This window comes from Mastomys coucha, unplaced genomic scaffold, assembly GCF_008632895.1.
Source record: "Mastomys coucha isolate ucsf_1 unplaced genomic scaffold, UCSF_Mcou_1 pScaffold8, whole genome shotgun sequence".
Taxonomy (NCBI): Eukaryota; Metazoa; Chordata; class Mammalia; order Rodentia; family Muridae; genus Mastomys; species Mastomys coucha.
The window spans coordinates 55,736,646-55,764,137 of NW_022196914.1; the positions used below are offsets into that span (position 1 = coordinate 55,736,646).

At 43.6% G+C, this 27,492-nt stretch overlaps 1 protein-coding gene across 5 annotated transcripts in view; it reads right to left on the minus strand.

Annotated features, from left to right (window-relative positions):
• The window catches only part of Pde8b (phosphodiesterase 8B), a 248,075-nt gene extending 241,178 nt beyond the window's left edge, over window positions 1–6,897 (minus strand). For 3 of the 5 annotated variants that reach the window (XM_031360583.1, XM_031360582.1, XM_031360579.1), the window contains exon 1: window positions 6,692–6,850. In XM_031360583.1, the coding sequence (XP_031216443.1) occupies window positions 6,692–6,718 (27 nt within the window). In that variant the 5' untranslated portion in view covers window positions 6,719–6,850. Of the gene's footprint in view, window positions 1–6,691 lie in introns of all 5 variants that reach the window. The other 2 variants (XM_031360580.1, XM_031360581.1) reach the window with 2 other exon arrangements.
• Between the last annotated feature and the right edge of the window lie 20,595 nt (window positions 6,898–27,492).

Consider the following 27,492-nt stretch of genomic DNA (forward strand, 5'->3'; position numbering starts at 1 on the left):
TTCTTTGTAAATCATCCAATCTTGGGTATTTAGTGGAAGCAGTACAAAGCAGTATAACCCCCCCACACACACACATACACACACTCACACACAATGGGAATGTCTATACTGCATGACTTGTTTGATTCCATAGCCCATGGTTGGAGGGTAATTTGCCTTAAGATTAATCTTGCTTTGAGTCTTACTCATAACTGATTCAGATAAGACTCTGGACTTCAGACTTTTGAGTTGGTACTGAGTAAATTGAGACTTTGTGTTGTAGGCTATTGGGATGGAATAAGTGTGAGAAGGACACGAATTTTGGAGGCTAGGGGGAAAATGGTGTAGTCTGAATGTATCCTTCAAAATACATGTTAGCAATTTAATCCCCAAAGGTATAACATAGGGAGGTGGCCCTTTGTAAGGCTCCACCTCATGAATTGATTGGTTGCAATTATTAAAAGAATTTATAGAGGGAACTGTGCCACTTACCACAGTTTTTGTCCCTTGTACCATGTGAAGGCATGGTCCTCCCCAATCTAGATGATATAGCAGCAATATGCCACCCTGAAGCAGGCAGCCATCCCGCCGCCAAGCCCAACAGGTTGACATTTTGATCTTAGATTTTCCAATCTTACTGAACTATGGGAAATATAATTTTGATATTCATAAAGTTCCTAATCTTGGACATTTTGTTATAGAAATACAAATAGATTAAGACATTATGGACCTCACTCCTAAAGAGACACTCATTTCAGGGACACATTAGTGATTGGGCCATACATCAGAAGGCTGAGGCCAGACAATAGCATGCCAGAGAATGGATACATTGGCTCGTGGAGGGGAAGGGACACAGCTTGTGAGACAGGGACTCTGGTTCTGGTCCTTGCCACTGCTGCTAGATTTCATCACATCTAAGACACACAGAGATATAAGCCACTATCACTTCTTGTATCACTAAGAAAAATCCTTGCTGTCCATTAAACAGCATGATAGGCTAAGGACTTCTAGAGAACTGGCCCCACCGGTTTCTCATTCTTGTTATTTCTGTCTATCCCAAAGGGTTAGGCAATTTCTCCTACATTCTAGTTGGCTACCTGACATCTAATCAATAATCCTTTTGTAGACACCTCAATAACACAACTTAAATTTAGCCATATGCACTTGTAAGCCGCCTTTCTTAAAAGCTTGTACTTTGCAAAATAGACTAAGAAAACAAAGCTAAAATTTCATCATTCCTCCACTGACAATTACTTTATCATTATCAAATTTATACCTCATGTTCTATTTCCTTGACTCATTGAATAAACAATGACTTTTAGTTTTAATGTCAAAACTACAGCAGAACCTTTTTAAATAACTGTCATCAGGAATTAATCAGCGGCTCATCCCATGATAGAAAAATTCAAAAACAGGAAGCTAAAACTATCTACACATTCACAGACAATGACAAATCCATTGCAGCTACTGCCTTGCTAATAGCAATTTATCAGATGCTGTCCAGCCAGCAGCGTGGTCACAGATCCATGCTGGTGATCAATCCATAAGATGCAATGAGCTTCACCATTGCCCTTACTTAACTTTACAATAGGAGCTGTGTCCATAAACACAGTGTGCACAGTATCTATGGCCCAATAGGAAGGCTCTCAGATGCCCACATTGCCATTCTTGGTCTCTCTTAGTCATTGCTACCACCAGTAATACAAAAATTCTTGATGCATCTATTAATATGAAGCCCTTTTGAATAATGCCAAAAAAAACTGAAAAAAAAAATTACACTTTTTGTTGCAAAATGTGAGGGCAGGGGATCAGAGAAATAAGCAAGATATAAAGAGGGAATGATTCCATGATGTTTTAGAAATTTACATGACTCCTCCAATAAACATGGAGTGACTACATTCCATCCCATGTCATTTAATAGAAACAATGAATTATGGTCTAAACTATAATGCCCCAAGTTTACTGAAGCCTGGGTCCCTAAGTACTTCAGAAGGTAACTATATTTGGAGGCAGCCTTTAAAAAGGGCTAGTATTAAATGAAGTTATTAACATGGCCCTTAATCCAATGTGATTGGTGTCTGTGTGAGAAGAGATCAGAACACAGACATGCAGAAAAAGGGCTAGATAAAGGATGGAGAGATGGCTAACTGTAAGCCAAGGAGTGAGGTCCTCAGAGCAGCCAGTCCTGCTGGGACCTTGATCTTGGGCTTCTCTAAATTTCTATGTGGAATCAATTTTCTCCTATGCAAGCCTTTGGCACTTTGTTATATCTGCCTTAACACATTGATACAGACTGCTGTGTATGTGGCCTTCCCTCCTTTTCCTCCTCACCTTCCTCTTTCTCCTCCCCCTCCTCCTCTTCCCCCTCCGCCTCCTCCTTCCCCTCTGCCTCCTCCTCCTCTTCTTCTTCTTCTTGGTCATGGACTTCTCTGTGTCCATGTATCTGAGTAAGGTCCATGCAAATGGTTCTGACCAAAGCACAGAGAAATAGAGGAACTAAGCCTCCTTCTTAAGTGGAGGCATTTAAAAACAGTTGTTAAGTTTTGACCGCATCTATCATCTTCCCTGCCATAAAACCATCAAGACTGCATGTTCTAAGTAGCAGAGTCACAAGGCGACAGAGCTTCTGCCAGCCTGGTTCCCTGAGAGACTGCGTGGAGCAAGCACTCTGTCAATCGACTTTGGACATAGAATGTGAGGCATAAACCATGTATTTAATCCACTGAAACTGCAGAGTAACTATGACATACCCACTTGTGACACGACACACAAATCTACCTCACATAAGCCAGGCCACCAGAGCGCTTAGAGTCCATGTTCAATTGTTATTTGAGCAAAATATTGCCAATGGCACAACAGTGCTGCTTAATCCTTAGAGGTAACTGACAGGTGTTTAACCAGACTTAGGGCCTGCTCAGTGGGAGGAAACTCCTTCCTGGTACTGTAAACCTGGCCAAGAGAACATGGCAAGAGAGGATCCCAGAGGAGGACATACTACTGTCGTTTTTCTAAACTGATACAGACTCTAACTGTATTCTAAATACTTCTCCTTATATCCATAAATAAATGCAACTCTCCTTACCAAGGCAGCTGCTCTTAGCAGCTAGAGAAATCACTACAGATACTCAGGACAGGCCAAAGGGCCCCGACTGAGACATCTACACTACAATCCCTACATCTAAATCTCAGGAACATCCCAGAAGAGGACTTGAAAGAGCTTACGAGCCTCAGTCCCTAAAAGAAGAACAGGAGACAGTGTCTTCCAGACATGTCAGGGAAATTGTGCCCATGGCTCTTAATGATATGGGTGCTTGCATAAGACCTGCACAGGACCAAACCACGGCATGCCAACATAGATGAGGAAATATTTCCCAGGGTCTTAACACTGGATGAAAAGCTACAGACAATCAATGACTCTTGAGAGAGAAGAATCAGTTTTCTTCTGGGAGACACCCCTAATTGGTTTCCACTTTTCTATAGTCATCCTGGAAGATAAGAACATAAGGGCAATAACAACTGGATTCAGTAGGTATATTTAATAGTGTATGTACACACACACACACACACACACACACACACACAAAGTAGAAAAAGAAGTCATAAATTTAAGGAGGGCTGATAGGAACAGAGGAGGAATTGGAGAACAGTTTATAAATTATGTAAATTTAGTACTTGTGTATAAAGTTCTAAAAAATTAAACAATGAAGTTATTTCTGTGTATAAAATATAACCTTATGCAGACTATTTCATTTGTTTAACTCCCAATTGTATATATTTGCATAATCTTAGAGTTGGAAAAGACTTTAGGAACCAACATCCTACCACCTTTAGGTCATAGATAGTAAGTGATGAGACACCTTCAGATCAAATGATCCACCAAAGTCCAAAACTACATCAGTAGAAGAATTGGACCCAAAGTTCAAAGCTTGGAAAGGCATGTGGTTAAAAAGCACGTATCTAAGAGTAACTCTGCTTCTTCACATGGCTTTCTCAACACTAGGAACTGACTTGCTAGAAATAGCTGAATAGATACAGAGATGCACACAAAGGCACATATGAATAATAAAAATCCACAAGGCTAGTAAAATATGGGCCTAAGTAATCCAAGTACTTAATCCACTGGGAATTGTTTAAATAGATGATGGTTCATTCCCCTGACTCAGATCTATATAGTTATAAGGGGTTCAGTCTCTTCTGTGACATAAAATAATACCTATGTCATTTTGATAAAATCAAGAAAATCAAAGATGAAAAAAGTCCCACTCACGAAGGATATTTTACCTTATGTGCACTGAGGTGTACAAACTGCCTTTACACCTTCAGACTCTCTTTTTCACTCCCCCTTTCACTCTGCTTAGTTGGATCTTTGTATCCAAGCCCACCCAGCTTGCTCAGCTCTACCATCCACTAGCTGTATGATCTCCATGCCTCCCATCTGAAAACTTCACAGAAACAATCAGTACTTCCATCATTGGGGACTGAGAGCATTCCCTAAGAGCTGCTGAAGGTGTTCAGGACAACGCACACTGCAAGTACATAACCGATGTTCACATCCCATGACACTCATCTCTGAAAACCCGGAGGGACAATAATAGTTCTTGTGGCTTGAGTTGAATTTGCTTTGGCTCTTTTAGTTCTTTAAAAATTATTTAGTTAAAGAAAACCACTATGAATCATTCTGCCCATTTCTCATCCTGAAATAAAATGGAAAAAAAAACCCTAGTGTTTGTTTTTGTTTTGTGTTTTTAAGTAGTACTTATCCTATTAATTTCTGGTAATACTGGGCATTCCAATAGTCAATGTTGCTTCTAATGAGAATTTCATTATTTCATTACTGAACTGATAAACTGCTCTTCTGAGAAGTTACTCTTTGGTTACTCCCGGGTAAGTCAGTTGTTATGTGTCAAGTATAACTGAAGGTGCACACACATGCCCCTGTGAGGTACACAGCACACTTTGCCTTCTTCTGTCTGGGACCTTCTCTCTTCATGCCTGTGGGAGGGTGACCAAGTAGGGCCTAGAGAAAACTAGGTCTTTTCCGAGTTATGTAGCCATTCTCAAGGTCAGTCAGACCTTTCTGAAGGTCCACCCGAATACTCTCTGAGATCTAAGGACACCACTTAGGTCTGTTTCCACAGACCATAAACCTGAAACATTTCTGACTTTACAACCTGGAATCAAAATTCAGTCTATGCATGCACCTGATCAACTGTCACCTCAGACCATACACAATTTTCTGGAATTTAGTACAAGCTGTGGCAAGACTGCAAAGAACGAGAAATCAAAGATAGACTGTCTCTGAACTTGGCAAAATCCTGTCAGAGGACCCCAGGCCTGAGAGTGCCCTGTAAGCCACAGATGGTCTGAGGCTTCTAGGAGCTGGTTAGTCCCACTCAGCACCTCTCATCCCGGTTCTTCTCACCGATGAGTTATCCTTCTTCAGTTTCTACTTCTTGGAAAACTGAGAGACTTGGAAAACTCTGCAGAATTAAAATAGCCCATTCAAGGTCAGGAGGGCAAGCAAGCAAGAACTGGCAAAGAGCAAACTGGCAGATTATAAAGCCGTAGAGGGTGGGGCCCTCTGCCTCTCTCTATCTCTTACACGCCCCAGCACCCTGGATAAATGTTTTTCTTGACTGTCTTCCATCACAGTTGGAAGAAGACTGTCTTAGAGAAAGCATTGCAGGTTAAAACTTCAGACTGTCAAAAAACCTTCCAAGCAGGCATGCCAAACGATCCCATGCACTGGAGAGAGACCCAAAGTTCAACCTGGATGATTTTAAGGTCCCAGGTCCCAGCAGCTTGCTGCAGGAGCGTTTGCTCGAGACCCTCAGTCTGGAACAGATAAAGCAATGTATATAGGTGGTCACGGGTACCCTGCAGGCATTAGAAGACTGTAGAAGAGTTGAAATCCTTTAATAAGACTTATTTTTAAAGGCTGGTGCAAGCCTCACCTCTGACAAGACAAAGTGTGTTTCGGTTAAGTGAGGTTGCCTCCTCAAAAACATGCGGCAATACCCTCTTAGCCTTGAACCAACCCCTCCTTCTTTAACCCTGCTCTTGGTCATTTACCTGTGACGCCCCCCACTCCCCGTTCCCAGGCATGAAGACATTCACAAAGAGCTTCTCTCCCAGGTATCCCTTCTTGCCTCCCTTGTACACTTATATCTTCTCGCACTGGGCAGGATGGGACTCCTCAATCCCGGAGAGCACCTATGCAGGAAATTGCCCTGGGTCGGCAACAGCAGGAGGCGCCAGGCACACATGCAGACACCTACACCTGCCCCTATACCCTACCTACACTGTACACCAGCACCCAGGACTAAAGCTGCCTTGCCTGGCTTCCTGGAAAGGGAGATAATCTTGCAGGGCCTTTGGAAACACAGTCAAACAGCAAGGAGCCCCACACCCGGGAGAAGAAAGAGCGTGGGAACAGCGTGCGTGCGCAACAGGAGGCAGCAGCCAGGCAGGGAAGCAAAGATCGCTGCCAGGCCATGCATAGATCCGCGTGACAGAACTATTACTATTAGAAATTGCCCAAGGCGGGCACTTTAAGCACTTCAGGTATCTCCCTAGAGAGGAAGATGGAAGCCAGGTACTAAACATGGAAAGACTGGGGGAAACCCTCTGCGGCACCCAGGGTCAAAGCCAGGTTCGGGGAGGGATCCGCATGCCCTGGAACAGCGGTCTGCAGACAGTATGCTGGGCTCACCTGGCGCACGCTCTGCTGCTGGTCCATACCCGCTGCTGCGATCCCCAGCTGCTGTCCCAACGTGCAGGTGCCTGTGCCCCTGACTGCAGCTGTTCATCGAGCGCACTAGACAGCTTTACCTTTGCACCATGAACCTCGCGCCCTCTACAAGAAGGGTCTGGTTGCTCCAAGAGACTCTGCCTGCCAATCTCCTCTACTGCCTTCACTCCTCCAAAGGTCCCAAGGCCGGCGGGTGCCTGGGTCCTAGCGCCCCTCCGAGGATGTTGATCCCCGACTTTGAGTCGCATAGCTGCATCCTAGTTACTGGACTCTGAGCAACGCCTTCCTAGAACTCCTAGGAAGTCAAATCCCACTGGCGTTTTGAAACACTGACGTTTAGGCACAAAGTCCTAAGTGTCTTTCCTAGGACTCAGGATTTAGGTTCTAAACACCTGCTAACCAAGATCTGCTCGCTGGGGCTCTATCTCCAAGAAAACAATGGATCAAGTTTGCCAACATCTCTCAACCCAAATTTATTTGCATGCTCCCCTAACTCCATTTGTTATATTTTGGGTACTGTAAACAGTTGGTACATGTTACAGGTGTACTCTGAAATATTCCTGAAGTGATATGAACTATATTCTCAGATGTGACATGTTTCCAGAGAATAAATTAAGAGAAAAGTGAGGAAGAAAACAGAACACATGGCAGGAAATGGAAATGTCTTCAAGTTCCCTTTCCAATGATCTATAAAAGACAAATGCTAGACCTGTCATTTGCTTCTTGGAGTGTGGGGTTTTCTAGAAGAGCTCTCAAGAGGTACTAGGTAGAAGGATGTCTATGGGCTGTACCTGCTGCAGACAGCCCATTGTTCCTGAGATAGTGCATAAAACCAGACCATGTCTCAACACCTTTAGCTGAGCCCTGACAGTTTGCATGAATTGTTAAGCCGTAAGGATCTTCGGATGCCTAATACTTACGCCTTTTCTGTTACATTCCTGCTGTGCTGTGGTGAAATATTTATTACCCATGGTGTACCTCCAAGGCACTGCAGAAGAAGAGAAAGGGAGAAGAGGAAAAAGAAGAAAGAAAGGAGAAGTAACTGAGGCAAAGCTTTGGAAGGAAAGGAGGAAGCAACATGGAGCCCAAGGTACAGGACTCCCAGTGCAGTGGGGAGGGGTGTGAAAGACACTACAGGACTCCCAGTGCAGTGGGGAGGGGTGTGTAAACTTGCCTAGTGAAGCTTCACTCTGGCACCTCAGTGTCAATGACCTGGCTGCCTCTAAGTGTGAGAATCACCAAAGGCCCACAGCAAAGCTTCTCCATCCAAACCTGGTCTCTAAAATGGTACTTGAATACCAAGCCCCAGCCTCCTGGCTTCCTCCTTCTCTGGTTCTCCACACCAACCAGCCATCACTTGCACTGTTCTGTCCCTACCTGGTGTCCCTCCTTGGGCACCCTAATGACAAGAATAAAACCATCTATTTGGGTTCCAGCTATCTTCCTCTGATCCAGCCCAGGTAACATGGCAAAGCGAACGTGATAAATTCAAAGTGAATGCACCAGAATGTTCACTCTCCCTGAGCGTGCTGATCAGATTTTCCTCTCAGATCCTGACATTTTCTCGATGTCTTTTCCTTTCAGCTGTTTCGACACTGAACCAGATACTTTGTATTCTTCTAACATCTCCATAACACAGTTATCAGGTTAAGAAGATGGTCCAGAGGGTAATGGTACCTTATGACTTCAGTTTGAACCTAGGGACCCACATAGTAAAAGGAGAGAAGTGTGTTCTACAAGCTGTCCCCTGAACCTCTATGTGTGTCATGGCTTATGAACTGTTACATATACATGGACACACTGATACATACATGCACACAAAATAAACAAACAATACAGTGAGAACATCTTTAGAGGCTGTTCGGTTCTCACTTTGCTCATCTCGGGATGATGAAGTCTGCTGGAAGAGTGAATGAAATGGAGAACCAAATCAAGTCCCACCAGTTCGCAGCCTTCCCAAAGCTAAGTACTTTAGTCCCTACGTGGCTTACAAGCTGGATTCGGGAGGCTTCTGACTGGCTATTAGCTAGTGGGCTTTCTGACTCCAGACATGCTGTGCGGGTCTATAACTCAGCAAGAAGATGCAAGGGAAGAGAGAAGTGCCTTCTTCATAGGAAACAGCAAGATACCTGGTCACCCAGGATTGCCTTAGCAGCAATAATCTATTATGCTTCTGTTATGGAAGTTAAATAGATGAGGTACACAATTTGGGTTCCTCTGAGTGAACTATTAGACATTCTTCCCCACAGATCAAAGACTACAGTTCCAGCACTGGGGAAACTAACATAAGAGGATGCCAGTCCTAGGCTGGCTTTGGCTATAAAGAAAGAGCTTGTCTAAGAAAGAGGTGGGGAGGAAGAAAGGGAAAGAAAGCAAAAGGCAAAGAAAGGAACAAGGGGGGAAAGAATGGGGGAAGACTAGCTGGCCAGTGTGGTTGAGTGCTTTGTCTTTGACACTTGCAGTTGAGGCCAGGGTTGGCCTTCCACGACCCTTGAACCCATTGTTGGTGCCTACATTAAATGTCCTCCTCTAATTTATCCATTTGGGGGGCACAGCACTGTCATACCATCACTGTCCTTGTCCCAAACCAAAGGACTACACAACATCATTATCTGACACTAAACATTGTCCTTTGACTTTGAGAAACCACTTGGTGTCATCTCTGGCAACCTCACTATACAACTCTGTAGATCCAGGATACTAGTTCCCAGTTTCTCATAATCCTCTTGAAATATTAGAATCATCCAAAGATGCAACAAGGAAATAAATATACTTCCTACAGAGTTGTAGACTAAATATTCCCAATCTGGATCCTCATCCTTGGAGTGACTCAAGTCAAAGAGAGGTGCAGGGGATAGAAGATTTGGAGATTACTCATGGATGCCACAAGAATCAGCATTAGCTCTATGGTTTGCAGGTACAATTTTGCAAAGATTAAGCGTAGCCAAGTGTGGTAGAGGAGGCTCACTTCCTCTAATGATGAACCATGACCTGGAAGTGCAAGATGAAACACACCCTTTCCTCCTCTATGTTGCTTTTGGTCATGGTGGTTGTCAGTCACAGCAACAGAAAGGAAATGAAAACAAAATCCAATGGAAGATGTCAGGGCAGCAGTTAGATCTCTGAACCTATAACTTAAACAGTGGCTAGCTGGCTGTAGCCATAAACTTGGGAGTCATCAATGTATAGATGCTACTATGAGCTGAGGCCTGGATCCTATCACCTAAGGACAAGGAGTGGTCAGAAAGGAGCAAAGGGCACAGAAATATACTAAGAGATGGGTCTACCAACTCTTAGAGGGTGAGTAGTGAAGAAGTTGCCAGTAGATATGAAGGGAGCTGGGACCTGCAAGACAGGAGGAAAACACACACACAGAGTGATTCATCCACTAATGGAGCAGTTGGGAAATGGGGAGTCCTGGAAAGATTCAAGGTAAGAGAAAGATAGCGATTTGTATACTGTATCTGTAAATCTTGTGGATGAGGGAAGCTCGGAGTGGAGAAGACCAACAGAGGTGTGGAGATCATTAATAACAATCCAGAAAGAGCTGGTGAGGCCAGCAGCTTCAGGAAGGAAGAAAGAGATGGAGAAGAAACTCCAGGGTTAGGACTTGGGAATGTGGGGGTCACTTGGGAGTGCTAATGCCTCCAACATAGACAGAGATGAGTTGTATAAGAATAAGAATATATAGGGAGACATTTTGAGCATGTGGGTTTGAGGCAACCATATTTCACCCAGAAGAGATATCCAGTAGGCCAGCAGGTGGATTTGGATTTGAGCTGAAAAGCCAGGAATTAATGCACAGGTCAGAGGAGGCTCTGAAGAACAGACCTAAGAATCAAGACTCAAAAGTGTGACCACCAGATTTCAAGGGGATGGGGAGTGGAATGAATGGGTGTGGAGAGGGAATCACCAGCTAATCTCAGAATAACTTCTTCCAGAGCAAAGACTATGGAGAATAAAGACATTTCACTCAAATTCTACTTTTGACAGTACTTAGTGGGAGATACAGGGTGCAGGGCCTCCTACATGTGAAACAAGAAGCCAAACATGGAGTTATAGTACCAGCCTTTTCTTGCGAAGTTACTCAGTCTGGTCTTGAGGTCCTCCATAGCCCAGGTAGTATGAACTTGTGACCCTCCAACCCCGGTATCCTGTGTAGCTGAGATTACAGACGTGCCAGCAGGCCCTGTTCTAAGCAGCACATTCTAAGCAGGAAGGGTTATCTTGTCCTTTAAAACATGAGATATGAGTGCTGGGGGGTCAGCTATAAAATACTTATATTTCCCAAGGTTTCCTACTAAGAATAGAATTCATTTTCATAAAATTCCCACAACTTCTCATAGTTCGTATTTTTTTTTTTAAAGGCAATGCAGGCAAATTAAGAAAGCATTGCTCCTTAGATTCTGATGGGCTCCTCCCCCACCCCATTCTTGTTCCTCTGTTCTCATTTCCCAAATTGGTTTTTCTTCTATTACATAGAGAACCCTGACTAATACACAAGTCATCCTCAGATTCTACAAACATCCACTTAACAAAGACTTCTGAAAACAAAGCAACTTTAGGGGGAAAAAAGTGACCATGTTTTAAACCCAGCCAGCTACCTTCATATGTCAGATGCCTGAGGTTCATAAGGCTATGCAAGCCAGTAATAACAGCTCAGGAGCCTTGTATCTAGCCTATCTTTAGTTGCTAGAGGATAAAACTCAAACTAATAATGAATACAAACCACCCTTCCTGCATGCCTTCCATTTAAATGTAGAGTTAGAAGCCAGAGGTATTGGTTTTCCAAAAGCAAAGAAAATAGTTAGTGAGGGTTCTACACCTGCCCTGTGCCAGTGTTCAGCTCCTTCCAACCCAGACATCTACTCTATACCCACCTGACAGGCCTCTTCAACCCTCTTCACTACCAAGATCTGGTGCTATCATCCATGCACGGTTTGAGCATGTTTGAAACTTGGCCCCCAGTGTTGTAAAGTAGAAGGACTATGTGGGCCTTTAAGAGGTGGGGCCTAGGGAGAGTGTATGTATGAGAGCATTAGTAATGGCATTGACCTCTGAAGGAACTGATAAAACTCTCATGGGAGCCCAGTTAGTTCCTGCAAGAGAGCTTATAAAGCAAAGAGCTCAGCCACTCCTAAAGTTCTTTGGCTTCCTGTTTTGTCATGTGACCTCTCACACATGTGACACACGTGTTCCTACCATGATGCTGCCTGCCATGACACAATCTAAATGAACAAGAGGGAACTCTATGGGTATTCAGCTCACCTGCTGGCATCTGTAACCTGGTTTGGCAACCTGCTTCCTCCAGACACTGGTTTACTCTCTGCCCAGTCAGAGAAAGCTGCTAGTTCCAGGATCCAGCTTCTATTGCACTTCCTTGTCTTCCTTGAGGATTTCCAGATGCATGAATAAATGCATGAATAAATGGAAGGATTGATTGGGATTAGGCTGCAGGGTTAGAATGGTGTTAAGTGACTAAAAATGATCGAGAGAGGAACTATCCACCACTCTCAAATGGCCTAAAAGATGGTGGAAGCTATAGTCTAAGAGTTACTGGAAGCAGAAGAGCCAACAGTCACCATCTGTTTCTCCTAGGTCTGAGAATGTTAGCTCCCAATAGTGAGGTTGAACTTCTCTGTTCTAAAGGTTCTAAATGCCTGTTCTTATATCGCTTGGTGTTCTAGATGTTTCACTCGTCAAGTTGTTCAGACAAATGTTAATCAATAGTCAGTTGGGTTCCAGACACAGTACTGGACATTGGGGGTTCAGTAATGGCCAACCTGGCCCAACTGCTAAATTGGCCAAGCTTGCAACCAGCTCACAACCATTTCAGTCTGACATTCCTCACAATCCAATTGGTTCCCTGAGATTCTTTTATAAAAATCTTGAGACAGCATGTATATTTGGAAGACATTTTGTCGAATGAAGGCTTGTCATTGTAGCTTGGGTTTTCTTTGGGATCATAGAAATGCTGATGCTAGGGTTGGTTAGGGTGGATTCAAGATCAGCTCTCATCTCCTTTACCCACTGGGTGTTCTAGGAACTTGGCCTATAGACACTGCATTGGTGGGACCCTGGCTTTCTGGCTTCTAGTTAGGTGAGTTTAGCAAAGGTCAGGTTCTACTATCTGGAAGCATCAGCCCAGGGTCCAGAGCACTGGTGGTACTTGTACCCTTCATCAGCATCTCCAAACTCCAACACCCCCGTGGCTTCCTTCTTCCATGCCTTACATGCCCAGGGGTGGGAAAAGCTTCCCACAGGTACTGTACCAACCCTTAACCCCTCCCACACCTGCTTCATAGCCATCCATCCCTTCCCAGGATGAGCACGATTCACCTCCCATACCTTCAACCTATAGACACAGAATCATGAATTCTTCACAAAAAGGTCTGCGCCCTTTAGAAGTGTTTGGAAGTGCACTGTGATTTTATGCCTGCCAGCAAACAGATTTTTAGACAGGAAAATAAACCCAAAAGTTACCACTGATAGGATGAAAGTATGCAAATGAAGGCAAGGCCTGAGATGCCTCATGAAAAAAACATACAGGGGAGCTGGCAACAAATGTGTGGCTTCTCAAGTTCTAGTGAGACTTTGCTCAGATGTCCCTAACAGAGCAAAACATCTTTTTCACATGATCCCATTTTCTGTCTGTTTGGCTAGCCCTGGATGGAATGCATACCCAGGCCCAGGCCCTTGTTTGTGTGTGCTCAATCCCTTTATGTCACCTTCGCAAGTGGTTTCTTCTCCATAAACAGTCAAGCTACCAACAGTTATCCCAGGCGACAGGTTGCTTCCTTTACGTCCCTGGGCCACCTTGTTTGTAGTTACCCATGTCAGCACCTGCTTCTTTGTGCTGGAATTATTTACTCGGTTATTTTCTATCTCCTAGGCTTTGAAAGGTCTTAAGGGCAGGACAACATCTCGCATAGCTTTGTTGCCCCTGATTGGCATGTGGCAATACTTTAAATTTTGAAATTTAGCAAAATCTCAGTTGGCTGGCTGATGAGATAAATGAATGGACGAATGAGCAACCAAAATCATTGGCACCTGGGGTGACGATACAGTTTTTTTTTTTTCTGTAGCATCTCTGAAGACCAAATTGTATTTCACATAATTCATCCAGAAATAGAAAATTCACAAAGCAAATGCCACTATATTTGAGAAGGAATATTTTCAGATTGTTTCCATATGTGTTGCTATATATAAAGGTTTATATAATATTTTAAATCACATTCAACACCATGTGGCCAGGCATCTTCTGGAAGCTTATAATGATGATTTAGGTCAGAGCTTAAAACAATAACAAAAAAGTTCCTAAAGGGGATTTGCTCATTTATTCTCCAGATCTGTTCATGTTCTAAACGTTTCTTGTCTAGGTGTAGCTCCAACGTCACCAGCCACCTGTGAGCTCTAGCTTCTCCAGGCAGAAGCGCTCTCTCATCCAAGTTTTACTGCCTTTATATGGAGCTTTGCTGGAGCCTTTTACCCCACTGCTCTATGGAATTTTCACGTCCATCTTACAACAAGATGGTGTGTTCCTGATGAGCAGATTCTCCCCCTCATTCTTCACCTCATTCTCCCCTGGACTTGCCATTACTCCTGCCACAGAGTATGTACTTGGTAACATGGATGAAATGGGATTGACCTCATGGTGGCTGTGTACTTTGCACCCCAAACTCCAACCATGGCTCTCCTTGGTTTAAAATCCTATGGCACCCACTTGAGAATGACCCACCTTCATAGCAATGTTTCTTACTGGCAGGAGTAAAATTAGCATCTCATCGCCAATTCTGGAACACATCCTCTAAGAACTAAAGGAGAGAACTTGAGACAGGACTGGATTTCAAGTCACAGAGTAGAGGGGTAGGGGATACTTGTATGGCTAGCATATCTACCCAGTGTTTGGCCCTTCTACTGACTCATCACTTCAATGCTCAGAATGTCTGCAGGCCAATGCTGCAGCAGGACATCCCCAGGGCCAATAGGACCTGTTGTCAGACGCAGTGGTGTCTCTGTCACACTGGGGTTCAGGATGAGGATGGGGATCCAGACTATCTCTCACATGCCCACAAAGCCACAGGACCATGAGCTCGTTGTCTTCTATATACACTGTGCTTCTGTCCCCTGAGTCCTCTGTCTGAGAGTTTCCCAAAGCAGTTTCCTCCTACCCACCCTGATCTTCCTCCTCTTGCCTCCCCCTGGCTAACCAGACTGGTGCTCTGCACAAGTAATTCTCAAACTGTAGTTTCCAAAACAGCAGCCTCAGGAGCTTGAAAATGTATACATTTTTGTGGGGTCCACTCATATCTGCAGTCAAAACCTCTGCGGGATAAGGACCAGGATCCTGCACCATAGTACATTGCTGGGCTATTCTGACGTATGTTGAAATTTGAGCAGCACTGTTGAAATCTGAGCTTTCTCTTAACAGCATCACCCCAGACAAGACTTTCATGACCCCATTTCCCCAGTCCATATCAGGCCCCTGCTAGTGTCTCTCTCATGTAGCATTCTCACACTCTCTAAACTGTGGGGTCATTGGTGTGCTTGTTTAAAGGACATCTTCCTTGGCAGACTTGGTCCTTGTGAAAGCAAGGACCACATATATCTGAAATTTCACAGCATGCCCTCAGTACTCAGTAAACACTTGTCTTTTTTGTCAGTTTCTCCTCTCATGGTCTGCTTAGAAACCAGCCTGCCCATGAAATGCTGCAGGACTTCTTGACCTCACTGTATCACAGAGCATGACAATAACTGAGTGCCATTATTCCATCCAGGGTGACAATGCTGTGGGATACCACCCTGGGCCCCTGTGCTACGATGCCTCTTATTTTGTTTTACTGAGGAATCGCGTACATAAGTGAAGGATGAGTAGGAAACCTGGAGGATGCAGGCAATTTGATGTATACTCACAGACTGAGGTAACGGCTTCGTGAAGCGGGGCACTAGCATTCTAGACCACAGTAGATTTTTGGACTTGACAACTTTTGCTTTTCATGACCCAGAGCTTGGACTGACCTGAGCTAGGCTGTGTTGTCCCTGTTCCTGGTAAGCCAGTGCCTCCTTCCCTTTCCAGGCATAGAGGGTTGCCTGGAATGTGATTGACTCCATATCGACGTGGAATCGATACTCACTCTTTGCCTTGGCTTGGTTACATAGGTAAAGGTATCTGGGCTTTAACTTTGTTGAACATTTTGAATATAGAATACTTGGAAATTGAATAAAAAACTTTGAAAAATAATTTTCAAAGATTTGTGAGTGTGTATGTGTGGGGAGTGTTAATAGGTGTACAGGCATCATGGAGGCCAGAGGTGTCACATCTCCCTGGAGCTAGAGTTACAGATGATTGTGAGCTACCTGTTGTGGTTGCTGGGAACTGAATTTGGGTCCCCTCAAGAATGGTCTGAGTTCTTAACTGCTGAGCCATCTTTCCAGCCCTAGAAAAAAATACTTGGTAGACATACTCTTTCCTGATTGCCAGTGGGATTGTAAGATCCCACCTCAAAAGTAGCGTTACTTATTGTTCATTGTCTGAGTCTTTCTGACCACACAGAAACTCCTAGAACAGAATGCAGAAGGATTATGGGGTAGAAATGGCTGTGTCCACCCCAGTGCCTTGTAGGAAGCACATAGTATCTTTGCCTGCAGAGAGCATTTGCAAGGGCATGGTGGACCACAGAGGAATTCAGCAGTGGGCCTGTTGTTAGGCATTGACTATGGAATGTTCCATAGTCCAGCTTTATTGCTGGGGAGCTGCCTCTTCCAGGCCATTTTTGTTTATTTTAAAGCAGAGTAACACTATATGACCCTACCCAGACCAGAACTCACTATGTGGCCTAGGTTGGTCTCATATTTGCAATTCTTCTGCCTCAGCCTTCTGGGTGTAGGAATATACACCATCCCTGGTTATTCCTTGTTAGTTTTATTTTGGTTCTTGGAGAAAAGTGACAAGGAAATAGAAACCAACCTCAAGCCAAGTATGTGTGCCCTCAATAAAATGCAGGCTGTTTTTGCTGGTGTGATTGGAAACCTTTAAAACCCAAGCACAAAACTCAAAACTAAGGGCAAATGAAGGTCAGGGCAGTGGAAGTCATTGATACCCACTTTTAAATACCAAAGATTTCAGGTGACAGGAGCTGGCACTGTGCCACCTCCCAGGGTGGGGTGTCCTTGTCTGCTTGTTTTAAAGCCTCAGACCCTGTTGGCTCACTGACTGGGAAGGCTCTGGGCCTCTCTTATCAGATCTCCACATCAGAAGCCTGAACAACAAACATCTTCACAACCGGGTACAAGGAAGTCCGATCTCCCCAGGGTCAGAGGCTGAAAAACATTGAATAACAAGCTAGCCTTGGAGGCCTTGTTGACAGAGCAGAGGGTGCCTGGAGGCCAACCTAGAGCAGAGATACAAGTTGGGTTAGAGAACTGCCCCTGGGTTTGGGGGCCCCAGAAGGGATGAGAGGGACACTTGTTGACAGGCTTGAGGGAGCTTCTTCAGCAGGAGAACAAGGGTTTGAGGAAAGCTGGTTATCTACTAGTGGGACACACTTGCCATATTCTTCCCTGTAGGCATGTCCCCAAAGGTGCTTTCTACAAGTGGGAAATAATTTGCCTTAGCCCAACATCTCCCAATAGTTCCTGCCTTCTGGACTCATCTTTGCTCTGAAATCTACCCTGCCTGGGAGTAGTAAAAGCCCCTGAAGGGCCAGCAGAGCACAGCAAGTAAGACAGCTCCCCATCAGTAAATCTGGGCCAGGGAGTTGTAACCCTGCTCCTGGTCCAGTGACCACAGCTCCTACTCTATGTCAGAGCTGTCATGTGGCCTCGATGTTCCCTGGCAGCTCATGTGTCCATGTCAGAAAGGAACCCTGCTAAGATGGAGGGGTGGGCAACTGCATGCCTTCCATTATGTATCCTGAGGCAGCCATCCACTGCAGGAGTGTGATCCCACGATCCTTTGTATTGTTTTTATCAGTTCAAAGAAAGGGAGAGGCACTGGGGTGTGTGAAAGAGAGGGAGAGAAGGAGTGAGAGGGAGAGAGAGGGAAGGGGAGAGAGAGGGAGAGAGGAATAGAGGGAGGGAGAGAGGGAGAGGAAGAGAAAGGCAAAGAGGGAGTGAGGGAGAGAAGAATAGAGGGAGAGAGGAAGACAGGGAGAGAGTCATGTATAACCCCCATGGGTTCAAATTGAAAATATTTTTCTAGGCTCAGACATAAATTCACTTGTCATCGCTTGATTCCTACCAGAGAGAGAGAAAAAAAATACAATGGAAAATTAGATCCCGTGTCACAGTGTCACGGGTATAAATAAAATGAAAGGCAAGCTTGACGTCAGCAGTGAGGATTCTCACACTCCACCCCACTTCCTCATCAGCAGACATTCAGCCCAACCCACCCCCTTGGGTGGTGTGAGCAGGTGGGGCTCTGATCATGGGGATCATGCTCCTCTCAGGGTCCCATGGGGTGAGTGTCACTTCCTGGAGTGGAGATTTCCTGGGCTGAAGGAGTTGTTTCTCACAGGCGCCATAATTCTTCCTGCTTACCTCCTCAGTGTCCTCCTGTCTACAGTCTACCTTGTTCTAGTTTGCTTTCTATTGTGATGATAAACACCATGACCAAAAGCACCTTGGAGAGGAATATGTGACTCTCACATCCCAGGGCACAGCCCGTCACTGAGGGAAGTCAGAGCAGAACCTAAGAAGAGACCATGGAAGAATTCTACTTACTAGCTTGTCCCCCCATGGCTTGCTTTTTTCTATAACCCAGGACCACCTGCCCAAAGGTGGCACCACGCTCAGTGTAGACTGGATCCTTACACATCAATTATGAATCAAGAAAATGTCCCATATATTTGCCTACAGGCCACTCAGAGGGAGGCACTTTATAAACTAAGGTTCCCTCTTCCCAAATGACTTTCTCTTGGTCAAGTTGACAAAAGGTAACCAGCATATACCCCCAACTTCCACTCCAGCAGGGCATGGGTAATGGACACCTATAATCCCAGTACTGACGAAGCTGGAGCACAAAGGTTGCAAGTTCAAAGCTAGCTTTGTCAAAGGAAGGTCCCACATCAAAACAAACTAAAACAAACCAAAAGACATCTCTCTTCTAAGAGCAGCCAGGCTTTAACAGACTCTGTCCTGGGAATCGGGTGAGATTATATTTCTCTTCCCAGAGAAGAAAGCTAAGGACCAAAAAGGGGGACAGGTCCCCCGGCACAAGGAGGGCCAGATGTACATTAAAGCCTCTGCTGCTGGCTCAGTTATGATGGACAGCTGGAAAGCAACATGCAAATCAGCCTTAGAGGTGTTAGTGCACATTTTAAACACACTCTAGATCAGGGATGGCTGAAAATCCCACAGTAAATAATTTTTTGTATAAGCAAATCCTGCATGTTCTCTGCTCACAATATTATTATTCTTGTATTGGCTTTTCCTAAGAGTACTAAATACCCTTGTGCTCTGAAGCTAAAAAAAGAAATATGCACATATGAATACACTGTAGCTGTTAGCTCAAGTTATCTGCCTTAATGTTTTGATTCTTAGGGCCACACCACTGTACTCCCTACCAAAAAATAAATTCTATTGTAAATCATTGCTTTGAGACCTCTGCATGGCAGAGACATCAGCAAGCTCAGCTCTCTTCAAGAGATGGTCCTGGTGTCAGCAGATAGTGGTACCCCAACTTCTCTGATCACTTCTGGACTGACCAGCAAAGAATGAGTTTAAGCGCAATACAAGGTACAGTGTGGAAAAAGAAAGGCCTTGGATGAGCCATAGATAAGTTTACACTGCTGTATCTCTTCCTGGCTGTTTGACTCTGATGCTTCTCTGTGAGAATGTCCCCTGCCCCCAGATCTACAAGCAGTGCCAGAAATAATCAACGGCAAGTACCGTGTACAGTAACTAGATCCTGGTAGGCCTTCACAGATGCTGACGGATCTTTGCCATTTCTTTTCTTCCCTGTCTTTGCTCTGGAAGTGCATCTGCTGCCTAGGAAGAAAGCATGCAAGAGGCATGGGGAAGCATGCTTTCGTATACATATCAGGGAGCATTCATGTTCTTACCCTGCCCTATGAGTACACACACAACATACAAGCACATGAATGTACACACACACACACACACACACACACACACACACACACACACACGTAAGTGCAAGCACGTACACGCAAATGAAGCCTTAAGCTAACTTTACACATGTGTGATTATTCCAAGGCATACATTTCAGTGTTATTTTTGGACATACATTTCTGACTGTTCCCAACCAGAACAAGCAGATTGGGCTGACAATGGACTGAAATGGGATTTGGCCATTTTCCTCTCTGCATGAACTCAGTGGGGCAGGACTTACTTAACAGCACCTGGGTTTTAAGTCCTTCTCATTTCGTATCCCACTAAGGCACCACAGATGATGGTCCAGCTTGAATTCTGAGAGGTCGATTTTGCAACACACATTTCTGGGAGGATTTTTTTCCCTTTATCAAAAGACTCTTGTGAGGGAATACTCCTCAAGAACTGTGCCAGGCCCAGCCTGCAGCAGAGATGTGAAGGAGAAGGGGATGCTCTCCTCCATTCCTTCTGCTTCTCTTCCCAAATCCAAGTATTCTGCATCTGAATACCACAACTGGCTTCTAGAACCTTCTGGAAGGTTCTAATTTGATTCCCTCCAGGCTTCCTTATATTTTGTATCTCAAAACTCACTCTTCTTGTATAAGCCTTGCTTCTATACCTGAAGTGTGGTATGCTTGAACCCATGAGGTAAATGGGGAATTTATGCCTGGAAGAGTTTTGTTTTTGTTGTGTGGTTTATTGTTGCTTGTTAAAGAACCCCTGTTGTTTGCTGTAGACCCATTTCAGAGATGTTTTCCTGCCAGAAGAGTGATAACATGGGAGCTGGATCCCTGTGCTCTTTTTAGAAATTGGATGCTCCACTTCAAAGACACTCCGCATTTCTGTCTTTCTTTGGAGCAAGAAGCACATTAGAGTTGGCTTATACTGGTTCGTGGACACCCTGTGTCAAAATTTGGGGGATTTTGCAATTAATTACTGTCAGTATTGATTAATCACTCTCAGTGTTGAGTTACATTAAATAAATAATACAGCTGCATTAAATTATCTAGGTAAGCATACAATTAAATACGTAAAAGGCAAAAGCAATCAATACTTGAACTTCATGGCAACCCAATTGTTTCACTATACTTCTTATGGATTTACTTGAAGTTTGGCACTGCCACTCAGCTATGCCAGGAGACTTCCACTAGGAAGTCTGGAAAACTTCCATATTGACTGTCTCTTCTCCCACCAAGTCAGCTGTTAACATTCATCAATGACACACTGCTGATTCCAATACGCTCAAGAGCTGCATGGGTAGTCAGCTAACAGCAGGACAACAATGTCTAAGTTCATGGATATATAAAATCCCTGCCTGGGCTGTCCCCAAGCTACTTTCTTCAAGTCACTCCTGCTATATATTTTTCCTGCCTCAGAGACCCACACACCCAACCCCTCCCATACTCTCATAGCCAGTACACAGGACTTTCAGTGAATACTGTCAACACTAACCCAAGCCAGGAAGACATCGGGATGGGAGACAGAGGATTGCTTCAGAATGTTAAGAGGGAAAAACCAAAGCAAATGGATTAACTTGAATACAGGCCCCTGGTGATACTGTCTCTCCTCACTATTTGGTCCTACAAGCTGAGGCACAAGCGGTCTTGCTCATCGGTTACTCTGTACATACACACATGGAGAAAAGCATTGAATGAAGGACTGAGCAAGTAAAAGTAAACTTGCAGTTTCGCCCTCTGGCTTTGGAATAGCTGGCATTTGGTTTTTTTTTACTGCAGAGCACTGAGTCAAAGAAATTCATCTTCAAATTAATTCAGCCTTGTACATTAACAGAAGTCATATTTATTATCATGTATAATTTTCATGCACTAACCACATTACAATATATTTAAAAGGCCCACATCTACCTGACTTAGCATTTCCCACTTGACTAGCGTATTAAAGAGCTGAGATTTAGTCCCAGTGCTAGCCAGCTTTGCTGTGGGGAGCTAGTTCATTCTGAAGTCAACAGTGAAACTACACGTTGCTCTCTTCTTCATTCTTCTTCTTTCTTCTCCTTTCTCTTCCTGCTCTTCCTCCTCCTCCTTCTCCTCTTCCCCTTCCTCCTCCCCTCCTCCTCCTGCTCTTGCTCCTCCTTTGCCTCTTCCTCCTCTTCCTCCCCCTCTGCTTCTTCCTCTTCCCCTTCCTCTTCCTCCTGCTCTTCCTCCTCTTCCCCTTCCTCCTTCTCTTCCTCCTCCTCCTCCCTCTCAAGCCTTTATATCAGCTTGCCTGCTGACTCACAGCATTGGGATATTTAGAGTTTCATCTTGGCTATGCACACCACATAAAAAGTAAGACTACTAGAAAGTAGGATTAGAGGCTGGCCTTCAGCATCCTTAAGGGATGACACCCATAAACAAGAAAGACAAGGCCATGGATCACAAGGCCACCTTTAACTTACTTGTGGAGAACACTGAGATCTCTCTTCCAAGGAGCTTCTGCTCTGAAAAACACAGAGTTCTTAAGCAGGGGAACCACATACCCTGAGCTCCTAGAGAACTGTGTCAGGTGTGACACAGTTCTTCCTTTTGGCCTGAATGACGAGGTGACATTAAGTCTTATTAATATAGGTTGGACAGTTGGGCAGTGAGGCTGAGAGGTGGGAGATGGCCAGCTTTACAGACTGCTGTTCAACAGTCCTTGAGCCAGACCCAAAGACCTGGAAGAAGAAATGCCTTCCTGTATGCTTGGAGTCAGAGTTTTTGTTTTCTAAGCTATAACTAGCAATGTTTGTGCCACACTGTTAAAGTTATGGAATGGAAACAGAGACAACTCTTTAAACTCAGCTATTACTACATACTTTTCACTAGTAACTCACCCCGTCTTCCCTTTCCATTCCGGAGCACAATAATACAATCTTGAGTTTACAAGGCATATTGGTCTTTGTATTCTTTTCTGTTGCCCCTAAATGAGTGATGTGAACACCATACTGAAAGGTCCTGTTGGAGGTATAATATCCCCAAAGACAGAAGAATAGGAAGACACTATTCTAAGAGGCCCTGCTACTGTACAAGCAGTCTTCCCAGATCTCTCATGTCCTACTCCTGGGTTCCCCTTAGCGTCCATCAAATTCTGTTCTAATATTCAGTCCTACCCCAAAACTGGGCTCTGAAGGTCCTTTGTCCTTTCTCTGTTTGTTTACATGCTTGTCATGGGCATAGTCAATAGCGACTGGTTATTTTGAAATTACAGTTTAGTGTAACTTTGCTATGAGTAAGATTTTTAGCATGTCTTCTTCATTTGATGTCAAGTCTACTTTGTCCTCAGACTGCATACAATGAATATGGAAAGTAATTCTTGGTGCAAAAAAAGTCAATTAAGACCAACAACTATTACAAATGGTTGGTAATTCCTTGTCCTTCCTGGAGATTTGCACTTGGGGAAAGGCTATTCATATATTAGGCCCCGGTGATTTGCAAGAATGGCTCTTTTTCCCACCTCTGCCAGGTGGAATCAGGGGCACTGAACTGTCACATAATAATAGTCTAGTTTGCCCTAGCTTTAACACCCCTATTTCTATATCCTCTTGTCAAGTAAATGACTTAGATAATAGAGTCAAGAATATTCTCACAGTTAGAATTCAGGGTACCTCTGGGGAAAGGAGAAAGGGAAAAGGAAGGACAGATAAAGGAAGGGAGAGAAAGAGAGAGCAGCATGAACAAGTGCAAAATGGAAAAAGAAATTAGAGTCTTTGACTGTTGTCAATGGGACTCAAAAGCAGAATACAAGGCCAGAACAGGCCCAGGGGTCTCTAGACACTCACTACCTAATAAACAAGAAGTTTTGGGTCACAAAGGGGGAGACAACAATGAGCAGAACTGGAGTAAGCCTGATAACTTTCATTTTCGTAGTGCTAAGTACTGAAGCCAGGGCCTCATGCACACCAAACAAGTGTTCTATGACTGAGCACTAGTGCCAAGCTCAGTTTACAAAGTTATTGAGAGTTAACTTAAAATCTATAACATGTTTCTTTTAGATTTAATTTTAGAGTAGAATGCAAAGATTATAAAAGCCAGTAAATTGTGAATTTTTATATAGGCAGGCTTAATAGAATGTGTAAAAACACTGAAGGCATATTATAGAGAAAAATTTCATACATTTGGCTATGTAAATAAAAATGTAAGCTTTGTACATCAAGAACATGTATAATGCAACTGTCCTGCTGATGTATCTACTTTCTGTGCTCTCCCACTCTGAGACTTGCCTTTTCAATTTCTCCATTATTTTGACAGCAGAAACCCTCAATGGCATTCAATTTATCACATCTTTTCTTTTAGATTAAGTAACTTTTGTGTCCTGGGAAAGCTGTGCCTTCTGTCGAGGTCTCAGATCTGTTTCTCTAAGGTCCTTATTCCAGATTATCAGAGATCCGGCTTTCACAGTTAAATCTCTGGCTCCTCTGAAGCTGATCTTTGTCTGCACTGTGGAACTCAGCCTGAATAAGTTCTCTTTTGTGCAGATATCCAAGCGCCTGGCAACATTTGTCAATAATGGCTATCTTTACCTTGTCAAACTATCTTGGTAGATAACAAACGCCTGCACTGAACTCTCCTGTTGGTTGTGTATAGGTCTGTTCTCCCTCCCACACCCTTCTGTCCTGATGCGTTGGGCTTTACCCTCCTGTGAAGTCAGTATGTGCTCTCCAACTACATTCTCCTTTCTCAGCAATTCTAAGTGAGCTTTATCTCATTCCAAAGTCTTACAGTTGGTTTGTCGATCTCTATAAAATAACTTGATAGGTTTCAATTGGGGTTAGCCAAAGTTTTAGATGAATTTAGGGCATGGGTGCCTTCTCAATATTAGATCTAATACACAAATACATAGAGTCTTTCCCTATTATATATCTGTGTAGGTCTTTTCCCTTGTACATTAGGTCTGATTATCTTTTGTCTAAGTATATCCCTAAAGAATCACCATATGAGCTAGTTGCTGTACCATCTTTAGCTATATACACAAAGGACTCTAGGTCAGCAAACGGCTCAGATACATGACATCCAGGTTTAATGCTGCACTGTTTGCAATAGGTAGAATATGGAACCAGCCTGGAAATCCATCAAAAGATGAATGGATAAAGAAAATGTGGTACTTATGTACAATGAAGTTATATTCAGAAACACACATACACACATACACAGACATACACAGTCATAACACCTTCAGAAAAACTGATGGAACTGGAAGTTTTGTGTTAACCAAAACTAAAACAAGTTTAGAGAGACAAATGCTATGTGTTTTCTCATATATGGATTCTAGATTTCAATATCTGTGCATGTAGTTAGATGGGAGTGGAGGATCATAATGAAACAAAGAGACCCTAAGAGAAGGGAAGAGGGGAGCAATAGATTAAGAAAATATATGTGCCATGAAAAGAGGTGGTGACGGGAAGAAGAGAGCCAGAGGAGCCGAGCAGAGGGCTGGGGGAGGGAGAGTCAGTAAGAACATAAAGATGCTATAATGAAGCTCATTACCTTAAAATAACTTTTAAAAGCTAATAAATAAAATAAAATTGCCTCCAAATAATTTGTTCTGGTGATATTTTAATATTTCAGATCCAAATTTTATTACTGGTACATACAAATATAATTGACTTTTTATATTAGCCTTGTGTCTCACAACCTTTCTAAATTTAATTATTAGTCTTGGAGGAGTTTATTGTTTCAGGGGAGGGGACCCCACAACTCAAATATAAGACAACTCAATAGAAGTGAATGAAACTTTTAAAAATATGTCTAAAAAAGGAGCTACACATATTCATTTGGTCCTTAAAGAGATGGAAATAAAAACTTAAACAAGATCCCAAGAAACATCCAGCCACATGGCTAAGACTAAACAAAGCACCATGCCAAGTACACTGTGTGGAGACCAGAGTAGCTGAAGCTTCCTCAGTCTTGGCTCAAGTGTAAAACAACTTTTCTTTTAAGAATTTGCTGGGCTGATGAGATGGCTCAGCGGGTAAGAGCACTGACTGCTCTTCCAAAGGTCTTGAGTTCAAATCCTAGCAACCACATGGTGGCTCACAACCACCTGTAATGAGATCTGACGCCCTCTTCTGGTGCATCTGAAGACAGTTACAGTGGTCTTATTTATAATAATAAATATATCTTTGGGCCAAGGCCAGCAGGGTCTACTTGAGTGGGCAGAGGTCCTAAAAGTCAATTCCTAACAACCAGGTGAAGGTTCATAACTATCTGTACATCTACAATGTGTACTCATAAACATAAAATAAATAAATAAATCTTTAAAACAAAAAGAATTTGCCAATGCCTTGTAAAGATAAACTCTCATTATATATTCTAACAATTCTGCTTCTGGATGGTTAATTAAGAGAAACAAAAATATATCCACAAAAAGATGTGTACTTGAATGTTCATTCCAACATCATTAGAATACACTAGAAAACCTCCTAATGTTAACCAATAGCAGGATGGATAAGCAAACTGTCATATGGTCACACAACACACTTCTAAACAACAATAAAGAGAAATGAACAACTGCTATGCACAGTGGCACGGGAGAATCTAAAAGACATTGTGCTTTGTAAAATAGTACATACTATATGGTTTCATATATGTGAAGTTTTAGACTTAAAAAATTAATAAAAATACTTTTGAAATTTGAGCTGGGGAGATGGTTTAATTGCTCAAATTCTTGAGTGAGCATCAAATATGAGTTTGTTTCACCAGAACCCAGGTAAAGGCAAGCCGTGGACACATGGATGCATGGACTCATGTCCCTGTGACCACCGTGCTGGGACAGCATGGACTCATGGATGCATAGACTCATGTCCCTGTGACCACCATGCTGGGACAGCATAGACACATGGATACAGGGACTCATGTCCCTGTGAGCACCATGCTGGGACAGCATGGACACATGGATACATGGACTCATGTCCCTGTGAGCACCATGCTGGGACAGCATGGACACATGGATACATGGACTCATGTCCCTGTGAGCACCATGCTGGGACAGCATGAACATATGGATGCATGGACTCATGTCCCTGTGACCACCATGCTGGGACAGCATGGACACATGGATGCATGGACTCATGTCCCTGTGACCACCGTGCTGGGCTAGAGAGATGGCTCAGAGTTTGGAGCTCTTTTTGTTTTTGCAGAGGATCCAAGTTCAGTTCTCAGCACCCACATTGCAGCTCACTTGCAGTTAATAGTTGCAGGGGATCCTACACCATCTTCTGGACTTTGTGGGCTCCTTCCCTCATGTGTGGTACATATAAACTCACACAGGCATGCACGTGTGCATGCACACACACACACACACACACACACACACATACCCAAATAATAGATAAATCGTTTTAAAAATTCAGTGAATTACTCAGCTATTAAAAACAATAAATTTATGAAATTCTTAGGGAAATGGATGGATCTGGAGAATATCATCCTGAGTGAGGTAACCCAATCACAAAAGAACAAACACGGTATGCACTCTCTGATAAGTGGTTATTAGCCCAGAAGTTTGGAATACAGGAAGAACAACCCAGAAACCACAAGGAACTCAAGAAGAAGACCAAAAGGTGGACAGTGCATTCCTTCTTAAAAGGGGGAACCGAATACCCAAGGAAGGAGTTGCAGAGATTAACTATGGAGCAGAGTCCGAAGGAAGGGCAAGCCAGCCTAAATATAGCTATC